This window comes from Halichoerus grypus, chromosome 7 (assembly GCF_964656455.1).
Source record: "Halichoerus grypus chromosome 7, mHalGry1.hap1.1, whole genome shotgun sequence".
Lineage (NCBI taxonomy): Eukaryota > Metazoa > Chordata > Mammalia > Carnivora > Phocidae > Halichoerus > Halichoerus grypus.
In genome coordinates, this window is record NC_135718.1 from 77,240,843 (window position 1) to 77,264,692 (window position 23,850).

The 23,850-nt window shown below is 38.2% G+C and overlaps 1 protein-coding gene across 4 annotated transcripts; it reads right to left on the minus strand.

Annotated features, from left to right (window-relative positions):
* Positions 1–1,262: 1,262 nt before the first annotated feature.
* On the minus strand, positions 1,263–19,522 carry LIPJ (lipase family member J). 4 transcript variants are annotated; one of them, XM_078077790.1, is made up of 10 exons: positions 19,505–19,513; positions 18,835–18,946; positions 17,108–17,116; positions 12,967–13,165; positions 12,136–12,245; positions 10,494–10,630; positions 9,777–9,923; positions 6,214–6,285; positions 2,600–2,671; positions 1,263–1,613 (listed from the first exon to the last, which is right to left on the minus strand). In XM_078077790.1, the coding sequence occupies exons 1-10, from the start codon at positions 19,511–19,513 to the stop codon at positions 1,380–1,382; spliced, it is 1,101 nt and encodes a 366-aa protein (XP_077933916.1). In that variant the 3' UTR covers positions 1,263–1,379. The 4 variants fall into 4 exon arrangements, with proteins under 4 accessions (XP_077933916.1, XP_077933919.1, XP_035935223.2 ...); XM_078077793.1 differs by lacking the exon at positions 17,108–17,116 and having other exon boundaries at positions 12,967–13,066; positions 18,829–18,946; positions 19,505–19,522; XM_036079330.2 differs by lacking the exon at positions 17,108–17,116 and having other exon boundaries at positions 18,829–18,946; positions 19,505–19,522.
* Positions 19,523–23,850: the final 4,328 nt, after the last annotated feature.

Genomic DNA, 23,850 nt, shown 5'->3' on the forward strand with positions numbered 1-23,850 from the left:
TCCTCAAATAAATGCTTTTCACATTGTCCCAGGTCTGAATTACTCAGTCCACCATTACCAGAAACCTCCAACTTATTTTTTAAATCTCAGCATGAGTAATTCTTCTGCATAGTTACCCTCTGCATTTGTCTTTTTTGAAGGATCATTCAAAAACTTTGAAGCAACACTTATGCTATATACACATTCCTGAACTCTTTAAAAAGATATCTCTAAGTGTGTATCTATTCTCAGTGCTCTACTTTCTTGGTACCAAGGGTTACCAAAAAAAGGAAGGACTGACCTGTAGTCTGAACTGTGGCCTTTAAAGTCATGTGTCTTCTCTTAGCTGCATTCCAGTAACCTATGCATAGATTTTCTTTTTTCTCACTATCTATGCATATTCTGTTATTTTTTGTGGAACACTTTTTAAAGCCCATAAGCATGTGCGGAGCACAGAGTTAGCCACCTCAGAGTGAACTGGACTTGGCTTGGCTTCCAAGCTCCATTTTGCTTGGGGCAGGAAACTCAACTTCCCAATTCAAGAAATTATAGATTTTTTTCCCCCAGTCTTTATGTGGTAAATTTACACTCAATTCTAGAACTCTCCCTTTTCATCTTGCTGTCCCCAGGGACTAAGAAAAGCCCGTGATGTTATGCATTATTGCAGAGTCGGAAGGACTATGGTCTAAGTCCTTGCATGTGATGTGCCCTGTACCGCCTGTTGATGCCCATCCATCCCAGGACCCTGGGATCATGACCTGAGCCGAAGGCAGATGCTTCACCGACTGAGCCACCCAGGCGCCCCAACAACCATTGCTACTCTTTACACATATTTGCTGGAAAGGTAGGCTATACAGGCTGGGAAGTGAGGCACAAACCCTTTATGGCTTTTACGAGCTCCCTACTTCTGAAGCTTGGCCGCAAGTGGGGCAGAAGCAGAAATACTACACTGGCATCCAAACTCTCCTTCTTCCCTTTTTCCTCCCCCAGACCCTTTGCATAGCACAACAGTGCTTCTACTCTTTATTCAGCATGGACAAAAATTAGCTTTCGTATCAGCAAGCATTCTCCCAAACTCTTTTAATATCATATATACTCATATTTCTTTGACGTAAAGAAAGCACCTTTTCAAAAAGTCATCCTTTTAAAATTATGCTTTTAGTTACTTATGTTGCATGTAGACACCCAACAGACTACTTTGGGCTGAGTTAGAATCTGCCGTTTCCCTCATATAATAAATGCCACTGATTTAATGAATGGAAGGCCTGGGGCAGTGAAAAAAAAAAGGGAAAAATTCCAGATTTTATTTAAATAACTGGAAAAACATGCATAGCAAGAAAAAAGTGATTGGATTTTAAGAGAAATGATATAGATCCTTCAACACAGAGTACCATAGTTCTTTATAGATTGCCTTGGATAATGTCAATGATTTCACGGTAAACTTGCTGATATACATCTAATCCGAACAAAAAGTCTATATGATTGTAGTAAGAAACAGTTTTATGGTATATGTGGTTTGTAATTTCAGGAAGTAGATTTTTCACATCTTCAGGATCGGCCAACAAGTCATTGCCCCCATTCCAAGTTGCTGTTGATACGTTCATGTTCCTCACATCGTAAAATGGAGAAGTGGACTAAATGTAGAGGGTTTTCACAGAAAATGATACATAAAAGGTGTTATTTACTTTTCTTTAAATGATGAATTAATACAATTTTAAAATAAGCTGAATCTAAAATAATTACTACTATAAAAGCAAGAACATCGAAAGAATCATTATTATGATTTTTACTCAGAAATAGATCAGATACAAATCAAAACTAGACCGTTTGCTCTAAGTCAGGGTATTCAAACATTCCTCAGAAGGAATTTCAGTTTTATTTATAAGGCATGAAAGTATTTCAATCAAAATTTTCCGTGGCTGTATAACTGCCAATATGTTCATCAATAAATGGTAAACATTGGCAATTGAAGCCAAATCTGATTTTATTGATTTTGATCTTTCTATTTTACTTTGGAGTTTTACATAAGCTAACCACATTAGGCATGAAGTTTAGCTAAGGCAGAAAAGGTTGGTGGAAAAGAATAACTTTGAAGACGACAGACTTGGGTTCTAATACTTCAAGATTTCTGTCATCTTCCTCATACAATTATTACCACCTTCTCATTAACTTTTATCTTTTCCTCATTATGCGGAATGAGGAAAATTCCATCATGTGGAATGAGGGTTTGTCTTATCTTCCCAAATACAGTCAATAGCTTTTGAGGGTCAAGAACCATATTATGCCTCTTATTTCTTATTTAACTAACCACAGAGCTATTATAAACACAATATTTTTCCTCTTGAGGGAGGATGAATTACTCTACAGCCTGTCAAACTTCTCCAGGCTTATCCAAGGTATTTGTTGTTAAAATAAGTAGAAAACCTGGAAAATACGTAGAAAACCTGGAAAAGCCCCTTGGGTTGGATGTGACAATATGGAGCCAAATCATGGTGATCTTCATCTGCTGGTCCTTCTCACTCTGTTATTATACTCTTGGGCTTTACATGAGCCTTTTTCTGTAGCAACATCATCTGAACAGATCAAGGAGATAGTTTTCAGCTTATACATAATTATGTACCTGATTAAAGTGAACCAAGTTCAGAACAGGACTGCCCCAGTCAAAAGCTCTCAATTGGCTAGAATTAAAAAGCTGAAAGAAAAAATTTAAAAGCAAGATTATGCTCATCTGTTTGCTACAGCACAGCTGGTAATGTGAGGTGTGCATTTCATGTACTGCCTGCCCCTTTGTACTGGGCCAGTGGGTATATATGCAGGGAGACTTCCTTGCTTCTCCCTTCCTTTGCATAGGGCAAGAAATGGAAGAGGGAGGAGGTGGTGGGGGGCAGAGGAATCTACAGAATGTGATTCTGTCATCTTCATATAAATGCACATTTCCCCAAGGCCTTTTACCTTGTTAAAGGGAGCCTGTGTGCTTGGGGCAACATCAGCCTTCCCCAGAAATCCTCAGCTTCATCCACAGAGGTCAAAAGTGTCTACAGGCTCCTGGGTGGCTCAGTTGGTTGAGCGTCTGACTCTTGGTTTCAGCTCAGGTCCTGATCTCAGGGTTGTGGGACTCAGGGTTGTGGGATTGAGCCCTGCCTTGGGAATCTGCACTCAGCAGGGAGTCTGCTTGAAGATTCTCTCTCTCCCTCTCCCTCTGCCCCTCCCCGTGCTCATGCTCTCTCTCTTTCTCTCTAAAATAAAGAAATAAATCTTAAACAACAACAACAACAACAAAAAGTGTCTAGGACTAAGTGCTTTAGGACTGAAATGACACTTCCCTAAACACCTTTGCTTCAAATAACAGCACTCAAGAGCATGATCCAGAAGCAGTCCCTTGCTTCACCTACCATACTTGTAGCCTCACCACCACTAACTGCGGTGAGCCTATTAGGTCTAATCTGATTGCGTTCATTTTTTTCCCCTAATAACGTTTTCATTGCAGGAAGGTTCAGACTCTCAGTTTACCCACGTTCTCTGACACTCTAAATCTGACAGGTCTCCATGCACCCCCCCATTTTATCTCCTCCCATCTCCCCCCAACTCCTAAAACTCTTTCTACCATCTGGAATTCCATCATTAGCCTGTATCTTAAAACCCATCTCTGATGGGCTCCTTTACCTTCCTGCTCTCTGGACAACCTGATTTTCCCCAAGAACGCTTCTTCTCCTACAGCTCTTTCCTGCCACAAAACTAGCTGAGGTTATTTATGACTTTAACATTTGTAAAACTTGTTAATTCTGAGGAATTTCCTCACATTACCTATGAGCAGCACTTGACCTAGGTGTCCATTTCTATCCTCGAGAGCTTTTCTTCACTTAGTTTCTGGAACACTGTCATTTCCTGATCTTCATTTTTCACTCCCTGCTCATTTTTGGTCTCCTTGCTGTATCCATCCAGCCGCTGCTGCCTGACCTCTGAATCTTTCTATGTCTCATCCCACCACCCTTGCTCCTCTTCTCCCCATCTGTACTTACTCTGTGTGTTCTCATCCAGTCTCTTGGCTTTCAGTGGCGTCCATATTTAAAATGTTTATCTTCCGTAAATCTCTTCTAAATACTAGACTCCTATACACAACTGCTTATTCAAATTAATCGCTGGGATGTCTCACACTTAACATCTCCAGAACTGAACATTTTATTTGTCCCTCAAACCTACACCACCACCAAATGTCCCGATCTCCTTTAATGGCAATTGCATCTTTTCCTTGCTTAGGCCAGAACGTCTGGAGTCATCCAAGACTCTCTTCTCTCTCCTCTCTCAGAATCCATCATTAAACGTCCATGGCTGCATGTTTACAATACACATGTATACTCAGAACCCAACCCTCTTCACCACCCTTCCTGGGAACACATCCCATGCAGGCCATCATCATTCTTGTTTGGATTATGGTAGTAAGCTCCTTAATTTATCATTGTTTCCACTTCAGTCTACTCAACATGGCACCCAAAGCATTCCCTTTTTTTTTTTTCCGAGTAAACTCTACCCCAGTGTGGTGCTCGAACTCACAACCCTGAGATCAAGAGTCACATGCTCTGCTGAATGAGCCAGTGAGGCATCCCCTAAGTATTCCTTTAAAAATGTAAATCATATCATGTCCCCTCCCTGCTCAAAAACCTGCAGAGGCTACTCACTTCAGCCAGAAAGCCAAAGTCCTCACAATGATGTACTTGTCCCTTTCTGGGTCTAGTACATTTCTGCCCCCTTTTCCCTACTCCTTTCTCCCTTAATCACTGACATCACCCTCACTGACCTTTCAGCCATGCCTCTCAGAAATGCTCCTGACTAAAGGGCTTTGCATTGGCTATTCTCTGTCTGGAATGTTCTTCCTCCAGGTTGTTCACATTGCTAACTTTCTCGGCTCTTTTAAATCTTTTCTCGAATGTCACCATCTCATTGAGGCTGGCCTAACCTCTCTATTCAAAAACACAACCCACTACCCAGTATGCCTAATCTCTTTATCTTGCCTTTTCTCCTTTATTTTTCCATAGCTTCTATCCCCTTCTAAAGTTTTAAGAATTTACTTATTTGCTATGCTTAATGTTTACTGTCTCTATATCTACCACTAGAATGTAAGCTTAAAGAGGACAGGAATATTTATTTTGTCCAATGATATATACCCTGAGCATAAAACAGTACAGAGCACATAGTAGGTAATAAATATTGTTTCAATGGATGAATAGATGCAAAGGTTGCTTAGGTTTTCCTGGCCTAACTATCACCGGGAATGAACTAAATCTAAACATAAGTTAAAGATTTTTAATAATTTACCTCAAAACAACCACTTAGTAGATTTAAACATTTTTAAATGAGAAAGCTCTTACCAATATCTCAATGATACTGTAAATTCATTAGTGTTTGTTAAGTTTAAATAACACTCATAATCATCACCCTGTTGAACTCTCATAATATTTTTGTTAGTTAAGTCAAAGCATTACTATTAACTCCATTTTTAAAAGTAAGGAAACTGACTTCATAAAGATTAAATGAGCTTGCTCAGTGTCTCACTGTCAGTAAGGTTCAGAGAAAGGATTCAGTGTCTGATATTTTTATCTCAAGTATACTGTTCTTTCTAAGATAATTATCCTGGCTCTCAACATTAAGATGATATTCACACTGGATTTTTTTCTTCATTAATATTCATGCAACAAATATTCTTGAGTATCTGCTATTTGCCCAGAGCTCTTGGCCTTGCAAATGTAGAAGTGAATAAAACTTGCTCATGGTCCTCATGGAGTTCACAATTGAACAGAGAAGAGAGTGTAGTCTAGTGAGAGACTAGGCATTAGGACACCTGTGTTCTAGTTTTAGGGTTTTTTTATTTTTTTATGTTTTATTATTATTATTATTATTTAGTCTTAGGTTTTTTTTAAAGGAATAGCTCTGACTCTTTGGGCAAGTCAAGTGATGAACATGGCCTCAATGATTGCTAGTCTACTATTTCGAATTCATATTTTCTCATTTGTAAAACAAAATAATTATATTGCTCTGATCATTGCTTAGGGTTAGAAGACCTAGTAGGTTATGATATTAACATATTATAAACTATAAATAATTACACAAATATGTAATTGTTACATTTTATCCTTCTAAATTTATCATCCTATGGCAATGGCATGATTCCCAGAATGATGAGATAAACCATGAGTGGTATAAATAAAATTGTACTAAAATGCACTTGAAAAGTTGTACCTGACTCCAGTGTAGCATATTTTGAACAGATGTCCCTGCTGGGTTATGTGACATATACACATCCACACGACTCTGAGGGGTTAAAAAATTATTTTTATACTTAGTTCAATTGGAGAAAGCATAATCTTTGATATTTACTACACTAAATAATTTCAATTAAATTTAAAGTTATTTTTAAGTAATATAAATAAAAAGATAAAATTATATTTTAATTAAGGACACAAATGTACTTACTAAATGTGTAATTTTTGCATTAATGTAGAAGCTATTATTGGATTTCCAAGTTATGTAGTCTGTCATCCCATACTGAAAACAATCAGAACTCTTAGGACTCACACACACACCCCTATTGCACACTAAAGAACTGAAAAGATTGAAAGAAATTACGAGGAAAAATGGAAAAGAAAAAACAAAAAACCCTCAAAAAAGCAAAGTACTAAAGACAGTTTTCCTTCAAGTTATTTGCCAATCCCAGAGAATCTGAAGTTTCATTGTGAGACCTCAGCTAGTTCAGGAAAAAAAAATCAGCCCAGAACCTGCCAAGGGCAGTTAGGAGACTTTAAAAAGAAACCCTTTCCATGATTAACTGGGCTCCTGAAATTCTACACAACTCCCAAGGAAGCAATCAGAAACAGAGCAGCATTCAAGTCAATCTGTCATCTAGGTTTGTACTGCCTACACGGTCCCTGGGAACCTCAATCAGTGAACAAGACATATAATGTCAATGTTATCCTATCAAAATCTCAGCAAGTTATCTTAAGGATATCAACAGACTGCTTCTCAGGTGGAGAGGCAGAAGACCCAGGACAGCCAACACAATATTGTACGGGAAGAAAAAGTTGGAGGACTGACACACACAACTTCAAGATGTACTGTAAACCTACAGTAATCAAGACAGTGTGGTATTGGTGAAAGAATAGACAAACAGATCCATAGAATGGAACAGAGGGCCCCCAAACAGACCCCTATAAATATAGTCAACAGATCTTTGACAAAGGAGAAAAGGCAATACAACAGAGAAACAATGGTATCTTCAACAAATGATGTTGGAACAACTAGACAACCACGTGGAAAAGAAAAAAAAAGAGTTGAGACACAGACCGCACACCCTTCACAAGAGTTAACTGAAAATAGAACACAGACCTAAATGTCAAACTCAAAACTATGAAACTCCTGGAAGATAACATAGCAGAGAAAATCTAGTTGACTTTGGGTCTAGTGATGACTTTTTAGATAAAACACCAAAGGCACAATCTATGAAAGAAATAACTGACAAGCTGGACTTCATCAAAGTCAAAAACGTCCACTTTGCAAAAGACAGTATCAAGAGAATTAGAAGACAAGCTACAGCCTGGAAGAAAATATTTGCAAAAGACATATCTATGAAGGACTGTTACCCAAAATGTACAATGAACCCTTCAAACTCAACAATGAGAAAATAAATAACCTGATTTAAAAATGGGCCAAAGACCTTAACAGACACCTCACCGAACAGATATAGAGATAGCAAATGACCATGAAAAGATGCTCTGCATCATATGTCATCAGGGAAATGCAACTTAAAAGAACAATGAGATAGCACTACACAACTATGAAAATGACAAAAGTCCCAAACGTTGACAGCACCAAGTGCTGGTTAGGATGTGGAGCCACAGGAATTCTCATTCACTGCTGGTAGGAATGCAAAGTAGTACAACCACTTTGGAAAACAGTTTGGTGGTCTCTTATAAAACACAGTGTATCCTTATCATACAATCCAGCAATCACATTCCTTGGTATTTACCCAAAGGAGTTGAAAACTCATGTTCATGCAAACTCTGCACATTGATGTTTATAGCATCTTTATTCATAATTGTCAAAACTTGAACCAAAATGTCCTTTAGTAGGTGGATAGATAAATAATGGTACATCCAGACAATAGAATATTTTTCAGCACTAAAAATCAATGAGCTACCAACCCAGGAAAAGATATGGAGGAACCTTAAATGTATGCTACTAAATGGAAGAAGGCAATCTGAAAGGGTTGCAAACTGTGTGATTCCAACTACATGACATTCTGGAAAAGGCAAAACTGTGGGAGACAGTAAAAAGATCAGTGGTATCAGTGGTTGCCAGGACTTAAGTGGGGAAGAATGAACAGACAAAGCACAGAGGATTTTTAGGGCAGTGAAAATATCCTCTATGATACTATGATTGTAGATCCATGTCATTATACATTTGTTAAAACCCACAGAATGTAGAACACCAGAGTGAACCATACCATAAACTATGGATTTAGAATACTTATGATGTGTTGATGTAGGTTCATCAGTTGTAACAAATGTACCACTCTGGTGGTCCTTGCCACACCCAAGGTCATCTAGGTTTTTCATTATGTTATCTTCTAGAATTTCTATAGTTTCACATTTCACATTTAGGTCTTTGATCCAAATTTTAGTTCATTTTGTGAAGGGTATAAAGTCTGTGTCTGGATTCACTTTTTTTGCATGTGGATGTCCAGTTGTCCCAACACCATTTGCTGAAGAGACTATTGTTTTTCTATTGCACTGCCTTTTCTCCTTTGTCAAAGATCTGTTGTTGATATTTATAGGGCTCTATTTCTGGGCTCTCTATTTTGTTGCACTGATCTTCTTGTTTCTTCTTTCACTAATCCCACACTGTCCAGATTACTGTAGTTTAATACTAAGTCTTGAAGTTCAATAGTACCAATCCTCCAACTTTGCTCTTTCCCTTCAATACTGTGTTGGTTACTCTGGGTTTTGCTTCTCTCCATAAATGTTAGAAGTCATTTGTCAATATCCTTAAAATAGCTTGCTGGGATTTTGATTAGGATTGCATTGAATCTATGGACTAAGTTGGTAAGAATGGACATCTTGACAACTTCTCTTTCTTTGAATGAGTAAATTGATTCTTGCTGGGAAATTATTAAATAGTACAGGTACAGGAAACAACCAGTAGTCTAAATGCCGCAGCTGCTTTTGCCCAATCTGGATTTTTAATTTAATGTGCTTAAAAAGTCTTAGAATGAATGCCTACATCTGTAACAACATCTATATACAATCAATCCATATGGGCTTGGTAATAGTAGCTTGAGCCCTTAAACAGTTTCCCACTCCAGGAATTTTGATGAATGCCAGAAGCATGTAAGATATTTCACAGGCACTAATGCTAATTACAAAAGGGTCAACAAGAAAGGGAAGGAGTGTTAGGAACCAAGATATAAGAGCAGGAGTTGTGAAAAACAAGTGATAAAAGACAACTTAAATACAAGAAACTTCGGGAAACTAACACCCAATAGTAAAGGCCAATAAAAAGACCCAGCACAGCACCTGCTCTCTGTTCTTTACAGAGGCAAGACAAATTTGACTGCAAAATAATCCCTGCCTGTTCATGCTGATTAGTTTCAGAATGTTGGTATAGTTCCAAAACCAGAAAGACTAAGAATCTAACTATTAGTATATGTGGATAAATCATAAAATGACACACAAGGCATAAAATAAGTGCTATTAAGAGCTGCTTTCTAAAAATTGACAAAATACATTTCAAATTCAACTTATTCTCACCATATTTAAGTTCTCCAGGTCACATCCATATATCATAAACAAGATTTCACGGCAAATCTTACCAATAGTCTTCAGTGTACACAGCTTTGAACCAACAAATCTTTTAAATGAGGTATTAGGTAGGAAGTCTTTGTTGCCAAAAAAAGCCTGTAAAACAAATTTACTTTATTCATATTTGAAAGACCAAAATAATTAATCAAGAAATGGTGCAATGAGTTCATTATATTTAATCAAATGCACTGTCTCACATTAGTTTAAAACATTTAAATTAGAGGGGTTCCTAGGTGGCTCAGTCTGTTAGGTGGGTGACTCTTGATTTTGGCTCAGGTCATGATCTCAGGGTTGTGAGATGGAGTCCCGTGCTGGGCTCCACACTCAGAGCAGTCTGCTTGTCCCTCTCCCTGCCCCTCCCCCCCTCGCTCCTGCATTCTCTCTCTTTAAAATAAATAATTAAATAAAGTCTTAAAAAAAATTTAAATTAAGGACAAAACTTGGAAGCAGGAGATAGACGTAAGTTGACTACTGGATTTTCCTTCACAAAGAGATGTCCAAAGGTATTATAAGTAAAATCTTATTCCTTTGTAAAAACGAAAGAATCCAGTGTCACTGAAACCAGAAAATTAAATTCATACAAACATAGTCAAGACTTTTTATTTTGAAAGGACAGAAACATTGTCATTTTGGATTATAACTACGTAAAGGAAAGGAATAACATACCTTTATCACTGACTTCCATTTGTATGCCCTTTTAATTAAAGGGCTCTTTGAGTATTTAATAGAAAAAACTGGAGCTAAGGCAAAAAATATTTTGATTCTTTCAGCTATCTTTGGTATTGTGGAAAACGTTATGAAAGCTGAAAGAAAATAAGACAGAAATGAACTATTCTTACACAATTAGTAGCATGTAAGAAATGACTTCATGACAAGTAAGAGTAAATTCAGTATGCTATGACCACTTAATTGACTCATTCATTTCTTAATTCCCTTATCAAACATTTATCGATCACCCAGTATGAGACATGCATATTGATCACAATAGCATACTGATGATTAGTATTAAAAACAATGTCTAGGCCATAAATAATGATAAATCAACACTAAAAGAGTCTTATAACTCCATAGTTGAGAAATCAGAAACAATACTGAACATTTCTATAACTGGCAATGCTGAAAATAAGTTAGTGAGCTTTTCTGATATTTGAATCTTACACTTTAGGTGAGAGATTCAATACATGTCAAATTATTTCAATATTTACTTTTAATATATTTCAAAATATCCTTGCCTTCTTGTACAGAAGATAACCAAACACTAGTTTATATTTTATTGTTAGTTTAGAGTTATTAATGTGACAAATAGTTTTCCCCTTTGTGACATCTTATCAAGCTACATTCTTGCACATCTCTATTTTTATAGCTTTTCTGTTTTCTGAGTTCTGAGAAGGCAAACAACCAAAGAATCATATAACATATTATGAGTCAGTAAACTCTAGCACATAACCCACTTTTTTTTTATTTAATAATTTTCCAAGATTCCTGGTTCCAGATAACTGAACAGCTGGAGAATCCAGACTCCAAGTCACACACATGGTTAATAAATGTCAGAGAAAAGATCTATGGAAAATTGGATTAGACTGTTATTCAACAAATTTTTTTTAAAGCAGGAAGTGGATTATTCCTATAAGAAAATGATCATTTTCAGCCTAGAAAAGACTCAGTGAATACTGGCTGCTATTATAAAATAGTCTTTGTAACTTCCACAGTAGAAAGAGTGGGAGTAAGAAGGTTTACCGCACCATGTAAGAGAATTACATTGGGTTTTAGAGAATTTTTTTCTTTTCTGAAAGTGAAGTTGTCACGCATTAGATAGAAGCATTGTTGTGAGCTGACAGAAGTTCTTTTCTAGTCTCTTTAAACATATGAAGACTTTGCTCATCTTCGTGTAGGTCTAAAGTTTAATTTGTCCTAAATGCATAACATAAATGGCCTTCTCATGTCTCTCCTTCATGAGGTCCTATGCCACACTTAAATGACCATAATAATAAGTATGAAATTTCTATTTGTGGAACAAGTTGTAGTTATGATTTCACTTTGATCCCAAGATGGATATCCAACTTCTGAACACTTGGAAACAAAGACAACTGCCAACAACCTGTTATTACAATGAGTTCTTTGTGACTGAAGAAGATAAGGTAGAAGTAAGGAGGGGGTAAGCTTCCAGGGCCCGGCTGTGGGACACTCCTCTCAGAGCTCTGCTTTGTGTCACTTGTAGCTTGGGGAGCTTGCCCATGTCCTTAGGAGGTGTGTCTGCAAACTCTACAACAGTCATTGTGGACTATAGCGACAATCTTTCTTGCCATACCAATAGTGGTGCCCTGGGAATGACCTATATAAAATATTTCCTCTTGTCCCGTGTGCTTCACGATGAAGTCAATGGAGGCTGGGAGGTCGTATTTTGCCATCTCATCAAAACTACAAAAGAAAAAGGGAAGTTGAAATCCCCTTGCTTCTAACGTGATGCTAACACTTGAAGATGATGAATAAGTAAGTGCATGAAACAATTTTCAACTCTCTTTAGGTATTATCAAGAAGTTATGAAGCGCCTGGGTGGCTCAGTTGGTTAAGCATCTTGACTCTTGATTTCGGCTCAGGTTGTGGTCTCATGGTTGTGAGATCGAGCCCTCATCAGGCTCTGCACTCAGTGTGGAGTCTGCTTGAGCTTCTCTCTCCCTCTCCCTCTGCCCCTCCCCACGGTTGTACTCTCTCTCTCTCAAATAAATAAATAAATCTTAAAAAAAAGGAAGTTACATGGCATAATGTATCTACTGAATAAAGACTTATGTGAGAACACAAAGTCAAGAAACTAAGATAGTCCCATGATAGTCTTATAAAGATGCTGTTTGTTTATTCTACGTACAGGGAGATAAACTAATATAGGTTATGGAATAAAACAATGGTTAAAGGAAGGGTGGGGTTAGCCAATAAAGGTTATTACTGAAAAACAAGAAACATGCTTAAGATCAAACAATCACTCTTTAATTTTCAAGCAAAAATTGACACAAATTGTTATGGTCTGTTAAAAGACCTGATTGAGAAAAGATACTTCTGTTCTACTTTATTTCATTCAAGCACAAAACAAAATATTTGACACACTTATAAAATAAAACGAAACATTACTTGATGTTATTTGTACCTGAAGGCCCAGAATTCTTTGGAATTTGTTTTGAGGTATGTGTGTTTCCTGGACCAGGTAGTCCCTCTGCTGTTCCCCATCCATACGTCATAACCAGCATCTGCTAGAATGAAGCCCAGGCTGTTGTTGGGAAGATTTGAAATCCAGCTGCTGGCAGATGTAAATAAACCATGTTGCAAGTATACAACAAGCCTCTGAGCTAGAAAAAAAAATGCAGAGAATTTCTTTTTAAATGTTGTAGTATCTGCATAAATATCTCATCTGAAATTCAACCTTTCAAAACATGACAGTTTGAGGTTTTAAAAAAATTTTTTTATTTTATATTGTATAGATAGGGTAAATTATTAATGTTTAACCCCATTGTATGTCAGTTGTTTAGCACAGTTTACAAAGAGTTTTTTTCAAATGACCAAGTGTACAATTAGGTTATGTCTCACTTAAATATATTAACTTTTAAGATTAGAACATTCGAATATCTAATAGTAATGTGAGCACTCATATACGTTTTAATTTAATTTACTTTAATTTAATTTAATTTAGTTTAATTTCAGAGAGGGAGAGAGCAGGAGGAGGGGCAGAGAGAGTGGGAGAGAGAGACTCTCAAGCAGACTCCACGCTGAGTGTGGAAAGAAAGAAAGAAGCTGTTCCTTCTCAGGAGAGGTGCTTCTGGCATTATTGGCTAAATAGGAGCTCCCACACTGGAGGAGGAAGGAGACAATCTCCTCTCTGACCAACTGACACAAAAGTACAAAAAGCTGACTCCCTTGCTTCAGGGTTGGACCAGCTCTGATGCACTTCATGTTCTGTATTTCCCCAAGAGACCAGGGTGAGGCTAGAATCCAGTTGAGACCACATATTTACTTAACTTCTTCCTCTGCTCTCTTCTGTTTCCCCCATTTCCTTTCTCCTGAGATCCCCTCAATAAATCATGTGCACTCAAATCCCTGTCACAAGCTCTGTTTCTAGGGAACCTGACCTAAGAGTTACTACTAAAAGTGACCAAGGAAGCAGACATTTGTGGATGGGATTGTGGAGTTGGATTACTTGCTGGCTGGCTGGTTGACATTGAGGACCACACCATTGACATCATTAATTGTAGGGAGAGTACTGACAGAACCTTGCATGTTGTAGCACTCCAGGGGCTAAAATACTCATGTTTCCTGTGATGGCACAGGATAGGAATGACTGGCTTGTGCAGTATCTCTCACAGTTAAGAGGTACAGGGGAAATAGGATTATGAGGTCTGGGTAGCTGTTGCTGAGTGCCAATCATGCTTTAAAGAGAGAGTATTACAGGATCAGGGCAATCAATCACCAATTCAAAGCAAAGGGTGAAAGTCCTAAGACTTTTCTGATAGCACCTCAACACCTCATCTTCTACTGCCAGAGGGCCAACTGAGGTGAAAATCATGGTCTTGAACTAATTGTAAGGAGAGTAGAACTCAGGAAGTTTGAATTCTCAGCACTGGGAAGAACCCATCCCATATTCAGGGCCTTGATAGGGAAGGAGGACTCAGAGACTTGAGATGAGACTATCTGAATAGAAGAACTGTAGAAGCTTGAGTCCCAAATTTCCTTGAACTCACTGGGACTATAGAGTGACCCACTCCTCTTTGTTAGAAAACTCTGACTTAGATATCTTTCAGAACAAGGCTTTTCCTCCACAAAATCCACCCCAATCCCTTCCTGTATACTCAATCACTAATGCTGGTTGAGTTCTCCAGTGGCTTGACTGAAGTGTTGGGCCTGCTGAGGGAGAGGAGAGATTGTACACTAAAAGAGCTACAAAATCTGGAAGAGTATGCCTAAGTGTTGAATATAGAAAAAAAGGAAAGGTATATATATCTTATATATATATATATATCTTATGTAGGATATATATATATCCTACGATGCAAGGTTTTACACACTGGCAATGGTTGAGAGGTCAGTCTCAACACTCTGCCAAGATTTCTCAGAAGCTTAGAAAATTCCAGAATAGCAAAGCAGATTGGGAAGGAAAAAGATACAGAGGCTCAAGACATAGGTATGCTAATCTAATAAATAAAACCAGAACACCCACCAATTGATTAATGTGCCTTGGGTGAGCCCAGAGGATATTTCATCTAATAAGTTGAAAAAAATACACTGATGAGGATATCATCAAAATTTAAAAACTCAGAAGTGGAGAACTTCGACTTCCATCTTGGGATGTATAATAAACTGGAAAAGTATTGCTCCCACTCTTATAAAAAAAAAAAACACAAACAAACAACTACATTCAAATTCATGACTTTTAAAAAACTCATCAAAGAGCTGATTCACAGAGCAAAAATCGGGCCTCAAATCTGAGGAGAGACAGGTGCTTACAAGGAGAAGGGAGACATAAGCCCTCCCTTATGCGGGAGACACAATTTGAATAGATTAGGTAGAATAACTGAAGAATTAGTGAAGGCCAGGGATAGGCTCCAAGGACAGTGTGAAGGACAGGGTTCAGTAGAAAAGGGGAAGTCTATATCCTCCTGCAAGCTCTGTCCCATGAACCCTACATGAACTTCACAGAAAAGATTGGGAAGAGTCTTGCCAAAGTGTCCATTGTGGTGCAGATCTGTGAGAGGGAACAACAGTTATTGCAGGAGGGGCAAGACGCTCTCCTCTGATCCTTTCCCCATTTGCCCTCCAGAGCCATACTCAATTGAGGTGCGGGGCGGGGCGGGGGGGGGGGGCACAGGGAGGGCAACGAGCACTACAGAGGATACACTAACCAACCAAAAGTGTGTAGGATGTCTCAACCAGTAGATGTCAGCCAGACAGTGGTCTTAACCACTCCAGTGCTGTGCTGTGGGCTCACAAAAGGAGTAGCCATGATGAGAGAGATGTAGACTAACCTGGCCCCCCAGTGTGGGTGCCTCACCAAGGCGACTAGGAAAGTATGTCTGACCTGCCTGCAAAGGAAATCTCACAGGGTACCATGCCCTCAAGGAGACCAAACCAGCCACTTGGAGACCAGTTGGGGGCACCAGACCCTTTCTTTCCTGGAAAGGGCAACAATTCATTATGACAGGGATTGAGATATATTTTGGCTATGATTTGCCTTTCTTTCCACCCAGGACCACAGCCTGCCAGCACTACTTTTCAAGAGTTCATGGAGTGTCTGGTCTATAAATATGGAGCCCCTCATGACATACCTCAAATAAAGGGATTCACTGCAGGTCAAAGACGGTGCATTCATCAGCATTATGGCCTTGGAAGGCCACTGGTCTTATCACATAACTACCAACAGAAGGCTGCCAACCCAACTGAGCAATGAAACCACCACCCAGTGGAGATGCCATCTGGGAGATGACATCCCATAAGCGTGGGTCCTATCCTAAGGACTCACTATATACCTTAAACAAATGGCCAGAATATATTGCTACTTCCTCTCATTGGTAGAACACATGAGTCTGAGAAAAAAAGGGGTAGGATTAAGACTCACTATCACCCAGTAATTCACTCCAGGGCTTATACTTTCTGTCCTCACAATTTAAGGCTCTATAGACTAGAGGTCCTCGTTCCCAGACAGAAAACACTTCCACTAGTTCACGCGGTAACTAATAATAAAGCTATGACTGCTGGCTGGCTAGACTTTGGGCTCCTCATGATAGAAGACTGTGGGGCGGGGTGGGGTGGCAAAGAAAAGAATTGCTATATTGGCAGGAATAATTAGCCCTGATCACCATGACGAGGTAGGGCCTCTGATACAGAATGAAGATGGAAAACCATATTTGTCATTCACGTGATTCACTGGGACATCCTTTGTTACTCCCATGCCTTACTTTACCTGTAAAATGTACAAGTACTGCAACCATGACCTGTTTTGGGCACAGTAGCCCTTCAGGATAAGGGCCTGGCTTGCCACATCAGGGGACATGGCTGAGAGGGAGAGGATTCTATAGTGGGTAGTAGAGGTCAGAATTTATGAGTACCAGCCATGGCGTTAGGATCAGTTGCAACGGCAGATGTCATACTCTGTTCCACTCACCCCCCTCTTGCAAGTTTCCCCAGGAATTCTGACCTACCCAAGTTCTGGAAAACCTGTACCTGGATGAAATAAGCTTCATGTGAAAAACAAATGGATCTGAGTAATGCAAGAAGTGCACTCTGTTATTTTGGTGCCCCACCTAGACTTCCTTTCCTAAGCAGGTGGAGCATGCTCCTAGCTGTTGTGGGTATTGCCTTCTAAGTGTTCATTATTGCCCCTCTCTCTGTAGGATTGCCCCCCAGGCAAATGGCAATTGCCTCACCTATGAGAATACACCTCTTTCTACGAGAAGCCTTAAGCAATGACTAACTGCTGAGACAATGCAAAAGGCTAGCTGCCTAACTTCAGGGCAGGACCACTTCGGTATTGCAGTTCCTGGATCCATGCGCTCCCCTGAGATCAGACTCCAGCTGGACTTAGCTGAGCCACATCCTTCCTTAGCTCCTTCCCCTGTCCTCCCGTGATTTCCACATGACCTTCTCCTGACCGTAGGCCAGCAATAAATCACATGCTCCTGACTCCCTGTCTCCAGCACTGCTTCAAGACAACTCTGAAGCACTTACTATATTTTTAAATTACTTTTCAATATTTTATCACAGTATTCATGATATTAGGTCATACTGTGAAAAATGATTACTATAATTATATTAAATATATGTTAACATTTTCTGTCTAGTAGCTCTGACCTTTATAAGATCCAAAATTACATTGATTGAGGTTGTTTCAAATTAGTATCTTCTGTGAAATATACTTTAATGTTTAAAATGAGAACTTGAGAGGGTATTTTATAATATGAGAAACATTCTTTTCAGGGAGAAAATCTAAAGAGAAAAGTAAAAAAAAAAAAAAAAAAAAAAAAGGCTGGCTTTTATTTGAGCAATTAGATGAATAAGGAAAAGTAATCCATTACAGATTCTGCTAGTAAGTGGCTGATACAGGATTATAACCCTAGGGACAAATTCAAGTGCTTTATTTTTTTCACCTCATTTGTGGATAATGATGTACCTACTGTTGGGTTAAAGAACCAGAGTTTGCTACCAACCTGATCTCTTTGTTATTACTAGAAGAGACAGCCATAAAGACAAGGAAGGACGTTTTTACCAGCCGTTTTTTAAACCTATGTTACCATGTTACCATTTCTAACCCCTCCTGAAACAAAGAGATTGGAGAGAATCAACAGAAATGAGTAAAGTGACCCACAAAGAACACTTGGAACAGCTTAATTTCCATCACACTCTAAAACCACCTTGTGAGGGGCGCCTGGGTGGCTCAGTCGTTAAGCGTCTGCCTTCGGCTCAGGTCATGATCCCAGGGTCCTGGGATCGAGCCCCGCATCGGGCTCCCTGCTCAGCGGGAAGCCTGCTTCTCCCTCTCCCATTCCCCCTGCTTGTGTTCCCTCTCTCGCTGTGTCTCTCTCTGTCAAATTAATAAATAAAATCTTTAAAATAAATAAATAAATAAATAAATAAAACCACCTTGTGAACAGGAAGCCAGGGGAGAACCTGGCTCTCTTCTAGTGACATGTAGAGACATGTAGGAGAAGTTAACTATACGCTTAATCTTTAAATCCTTTTCTTGTCGGGCGCCTGGGTGGCTCAGTCGTTAAGCGTCTGCCTTCGGCTCAGGTCATGTGGGATCGAGCCCCATATCGGGCTCCCTGCTCAGCGGGAAGCCTGCTTCTCCCTCTCCCACTTCCCCTGCTTGTGTTCCTGCTCTCGCTATCTCTCTCTCTGTCAAATAAATAAATAAAATCTTTAAAAAAAAAAAAAATCCTTTTCTTGTCTGAAACTCACTAAGAAGAAATGGAAGAGTTAAGGCCTTCAGGGCCCAGTAACCAAATTTCTCTGAATTGAATATTACCTGAACTGTCATTGTTTGTCTTCCCATAAGGAATTCTATAAAGGCCAAGGATGTAACCATCTTCAGTTACAATATCATATACTTCATCTGGGTAGCCCCAATAGGAAATAATCTGGCTCTACATAAAGAAAAAGGAAGCCTTTTAGGATACGATTTCTGGTCAGTTAATGGAACCTGATAATAATCTAACCTATTAATGTAATAATGGACCTTTGTATTGTCTCTCAACCTCAGGACTATTTCTTCTTACTAGTTCACTGATTCATTCAGTAATAGATATTTTAGAACATCTACTAAGCATTAGTCTTATACATTACTTTTTTCCTAACTACTAATCACTCAAACTTTTACCTACTCAGCCATATACAATTTAAAAATATATATTTATCCACAAATGTTTGCATGTCTATGGTTATAGCTAAGCTTATATCTGGAATTTGTATGTGTGGACATGTATACAAAAGAGAATTTGTAAGTCCTCCATAAAGGTATTTAAATGTATTTAAATATATTTTTATCCAGGGACAAAATAAGGGTGAAGGGGAAACTGAGCTACAGAATAGTAAATGAATATATAGACTGCAGACCTATTAAAATAAAAGCTCCCCCCTTCCCAGTTAAAGAGTAGCATTCCCTGTTATTTCGGCAGCTTAGCATTTATTTCCTAGCAACTTACAATGTTCATGTTCGCTTCAGGGTTCCTAGCTCTTCGATATCGAAAGGCACCTTGAGTAGTCCCAAGAATTAAAACAAAAGACATCACTTTGAGAAGGTAGGATATTTGGGATCTACATATAAAAGGAGATGTTAATACTATTAAAATTGCAGGAGGTGATAGCACTTGACTGTTTAAATAATTCTGTGAGTTAGGGAATATTACCATTTTCAGGGAAGAAAACCGAAGCTTTGAAAAATTAAGTAACTTCTCTAAGGACACACCATGTATAATTGGCAGTCAAGATTCTGATTCATTCCTGCTTCATTCCCAGATCCATACTTTTCCAACTACCCTCTTTTATAGCACAAACCCCTCTTTGATGTCTCCATTATAGAATTGTTAAGCCGAGTTCCAAAACTTTATCACATACTGCAAGTTAATTGATACCTGAATTAATGATGTAATGATATTCTTACCAGACTAACACTTGTTTTTTTTTTTTTTAAGGATTTTATTTATTTATTTGCAAGAGAGTGTGTGAGAGAGAAAGAGAGGCTCAGAGGGAGAGGTAGATGCCCCACTGAACGGGGAGCCAGATGCCGGACTCTGGGATCATGACCTGAGCCAAAGGCAGATGCTTAACTGACTGAGCCACCCAGGTGTCCCTGGACTAACACTTGTTTAAAGTATGGTTAAAGGTTGTTGGGTTTGGGGGAAGGTAGGGGGATGGATGAGGAGATTAGGAAGCTTGGATAATTTAACTTTTATCCAGCCTCTCAGCGTCTAGATTTTATTGCATATAGAAATGGGAGTTTTGGGAGTATCCTAAATTCTGGGAAGCCAGAACTCTTAAGTTCTTTCTAGAAAAGTAAGAAACCAGGGAGCCATTGAGGTCACTACTCACATTCTCTCTCCCAAAACATGACATATGGATCTCATGAGCCTTGTACCTTATGCCTAGAAGGACATTATGCAGAGTTTATAAAATGTCCAGCCCTGCCACTCACGAGCTTTGTGACTTAAAGGAAGTTACTTCCCCTCTCTAAGCATCAGTTTCTCTACCTATACTATGTGAATAATATAGCTACTTCTCAGGGTTGTTATAAAACTTAAAGTTGATAAATGTGATATGATGCTTTGTTAGTAGAATACCAGTCATATAGCTAATCTTTAATGTATATTAGATTTCCTCACTTAAGAGAACTAACTAATACCAGCAACTTAGAGAAATAATTTACATGCAAATAAGTGATATGTCTCTCTTTTATATTTTGGTAGGCTAGTCTTCAGTGCAATAATTTAACAACTTGCTACCAAGTATCTAGATTTGCAAGTTTTAAACTACATTTATTTTTTAAAATGTACTTTCTAATCGAAAGCTTTAATTTATGGAAACTGGACTTCTCCCCTTTTGGTCTAGGTTTGTATTATACTTGGTATAATATCTGTGCTCTTTAGTGAAGGCAAGAAGCAAATTTTAAAACATTATTACCAAGGTTTTCTACCAAAGAAGAGAGAGAAATTTGCTAATGTGCTTAGGTAAAACATTGATAACATGTGTAGTCACGATCTAGATATTCCTCTTCGGATGTGTTCTTGGCAAAGCGCTATCAGGTAGCAAGGCTACTTGGTTCTCTGTCCTCATGGGCTGTCTCAAATAGTTTCGTGGAAACTATCTGTATTAACTGGATTTTGAAGCTTCCTGAATAGACAGTGCTTGTTGCCTAGCAGAGATTTTGAAGTACTTTGCATTATGTCTGGAACATGTGCAGTATTTGTCATCCAAAATGAGAAATTTTTGAAAATGAAATGACATTAATAATTAACTTGGAAATAATTAACCTGGGAAACAGGCATAACTGGACTGCCCTAGGCAAGTAGGACTTATGGTCACCCAATTTTTATCCTTACTTCCCCAAATTTTGGTATTTTTACCCTGATAAAGTACAGGAGAAGGATGAACCTGTGGCATATGGTTGCTGATACTCTAACAACCACCAATGGGAAATGTTTCAACTGAATGAAATTTTTTTTTTTTAAAGATTTTCTTATTTATTTGACAGAGAGAGACACAGCGAGAGAGGGAACACAAGCAGGGGGAGTTGGAGAGAGAGAAGCAGGCTTCCCGCTGAGCAGGGAGTCCGATGTGGGGCTCGATCCCGGGACCCTGGGATTATGACCTGAGCCGAAGGCAGACGCCCAATGACTGAGCCACCCAGGCGCCCTACAACTGAATGAAATTATTAACTTTGTGTTTACAGTGATTTACCAATTGTATAAAGCAACTAGTGAAAAAGTTCACTGAAATCTACATCAGTGCTTTTCAGTATAAGGCTTCTGAGCCCTTGAAGTGTAGCTACTGAGGAACTGAAATTTGAATTTCATTTAAATTATTTTTGATTTATAAACTAAGACAGTGTAAAAAAATACCTTTCCCCTAAACACAACTTCATTGTTTTGGTAAGATTGTATGTCACTTGAATTGTTGCATTATGTAACATATTGCTGTGCTGTTATATTTCACATATGGGGCATATGTGATTTTTTCCAATATTGCGTGAAAATACGTCACCTGTCTAGTCAATGTCAGCAGATTTTATTTAGGTTGAGTAATTATTTCTTTTATTCACTGATGTAACATAGTAATATGTTTGGGCATTTTATGCAGACAGCATGAATTACAGTAGTACCCATATAAATCATAGTTGGTATTTAAATTAAAATACTTATTTCGGTTAATTATTTGTTAGCTTACAACTTAAGTATAGATAATTTTTTAAGTTAAATGGCGGCATAGTAGTGATGCAAAATTGAGTGGAGGTGCAGGAGCCAGTATTACACCAGATCAGTAAAGGGAAAAATAAGACAAAAGAGTATGTCTCCACTTTCAAAATGGATGGCAATTATCATTTGCCACCGCAGAGCAAAATCTAAAGTTATTTTTCCTTCTAATAAAGAAATATTAAAGATCGTAAACAACGTTAAGAGACATTTTCAGCAAATATATAGTGAATTTAATAAAGAGTTTCTTTTTTTTTGATAAAGAGTTTCTACACAAAAGTCAAAAAAGAATCAGTAAAATTGTCTGACATCAGAACTTAATGACGAAAAAACATTTCTAAAGGATTTTTAACAGAATCTGAGCTTGTAAATTTAGACTTCTGTAAAATGCCTTGGATTCTTGCACAAGAAAAGAAAACCGTTTTTAGATGGTGAAATGCTAAACAAAAATTATTACAGTTGGGGAGATTTTGTTACTAAATTATGAGGGAAAGCCTAAAAATGATATTTTACAAGTTGAAGAAAGATCTTCAATTAAGGCACCAAACCACTGCCTGTACAATACCCAAACTTCCTAAGAATATAAAAATCGATTGATTCAAAATTTGAAGGTTTCATGTACTTTTCTTTACTTTCAGATGAGTTTGCAATGTTATAGGCAGTACAGTTAATATTTTGGATAATTTTGTGTTGGATTTCCAGCTTTACAAAGAAATATCAATTTGAGAGTTGTAAATAATGAAGCTCATAGTGCAAATATTTTACAAATCTTTTACATCTCTTAAATAATTTCAGCTAGATATGAAAAATATTAGTTTCTATCACAATGAATAGTGCTCCAGCATCTTGTTTCAGAAATCCAGATTTATTAGAATTCTCTCGTATTTTTAGTTTTCCAAAATTTATTGGCAGTTCTATCACATGCATTTTTTTAACAAATTTTTAATTGTGGTAAATAAATACACATAATGAAATTTACCATGATAATCATTTTAAGGTGTACAGTTCAATAGTGTCAAGTATATTGACATTGTTTGGCAACCAATCTCCAGAAATTTTTCATAACCGTTGAACAACTCCCCATTCCTCCCTGATCCCAGCCCCTGGCAACTCCCATTCTTTTTGTCCTCTGAGTTTCATTATTCCATTTACCTCATGTAAGTGGCCTTATACAGTATTTGTCTTCTTGTGACTGGCTTATTTCACTTAGCATAAATGTCTTTAAGTTTCCTCCATATTGTAGCCTCTGCCAGAACTTCCTTCGTTTTTAAGGCAGAATAATATTCCATTATGTGTGCATACCATATTTTATCTGCTTATCTGTCAACGGACATATAGGTTACTTCCATATATTGGCTATTGAGCATAGGCTATGAACATAGGTGTACAAATATCTGTTTGAGTCCCTGATTTCAATTTTTTTTTTTTTTAAGATTTTATTTGAGAGAGAGAGAGAGATAGTGAGAGAGAGCATGAGCAGGGGGAGGGGTGAAGAGGGAGAGGGAGGGGAGAAGCAGGCTCTCCGCTGGGCAGGGAGCCCGATGTGGGGCTCGATCCCAGTACCCTGGGATCATGACCTGAGC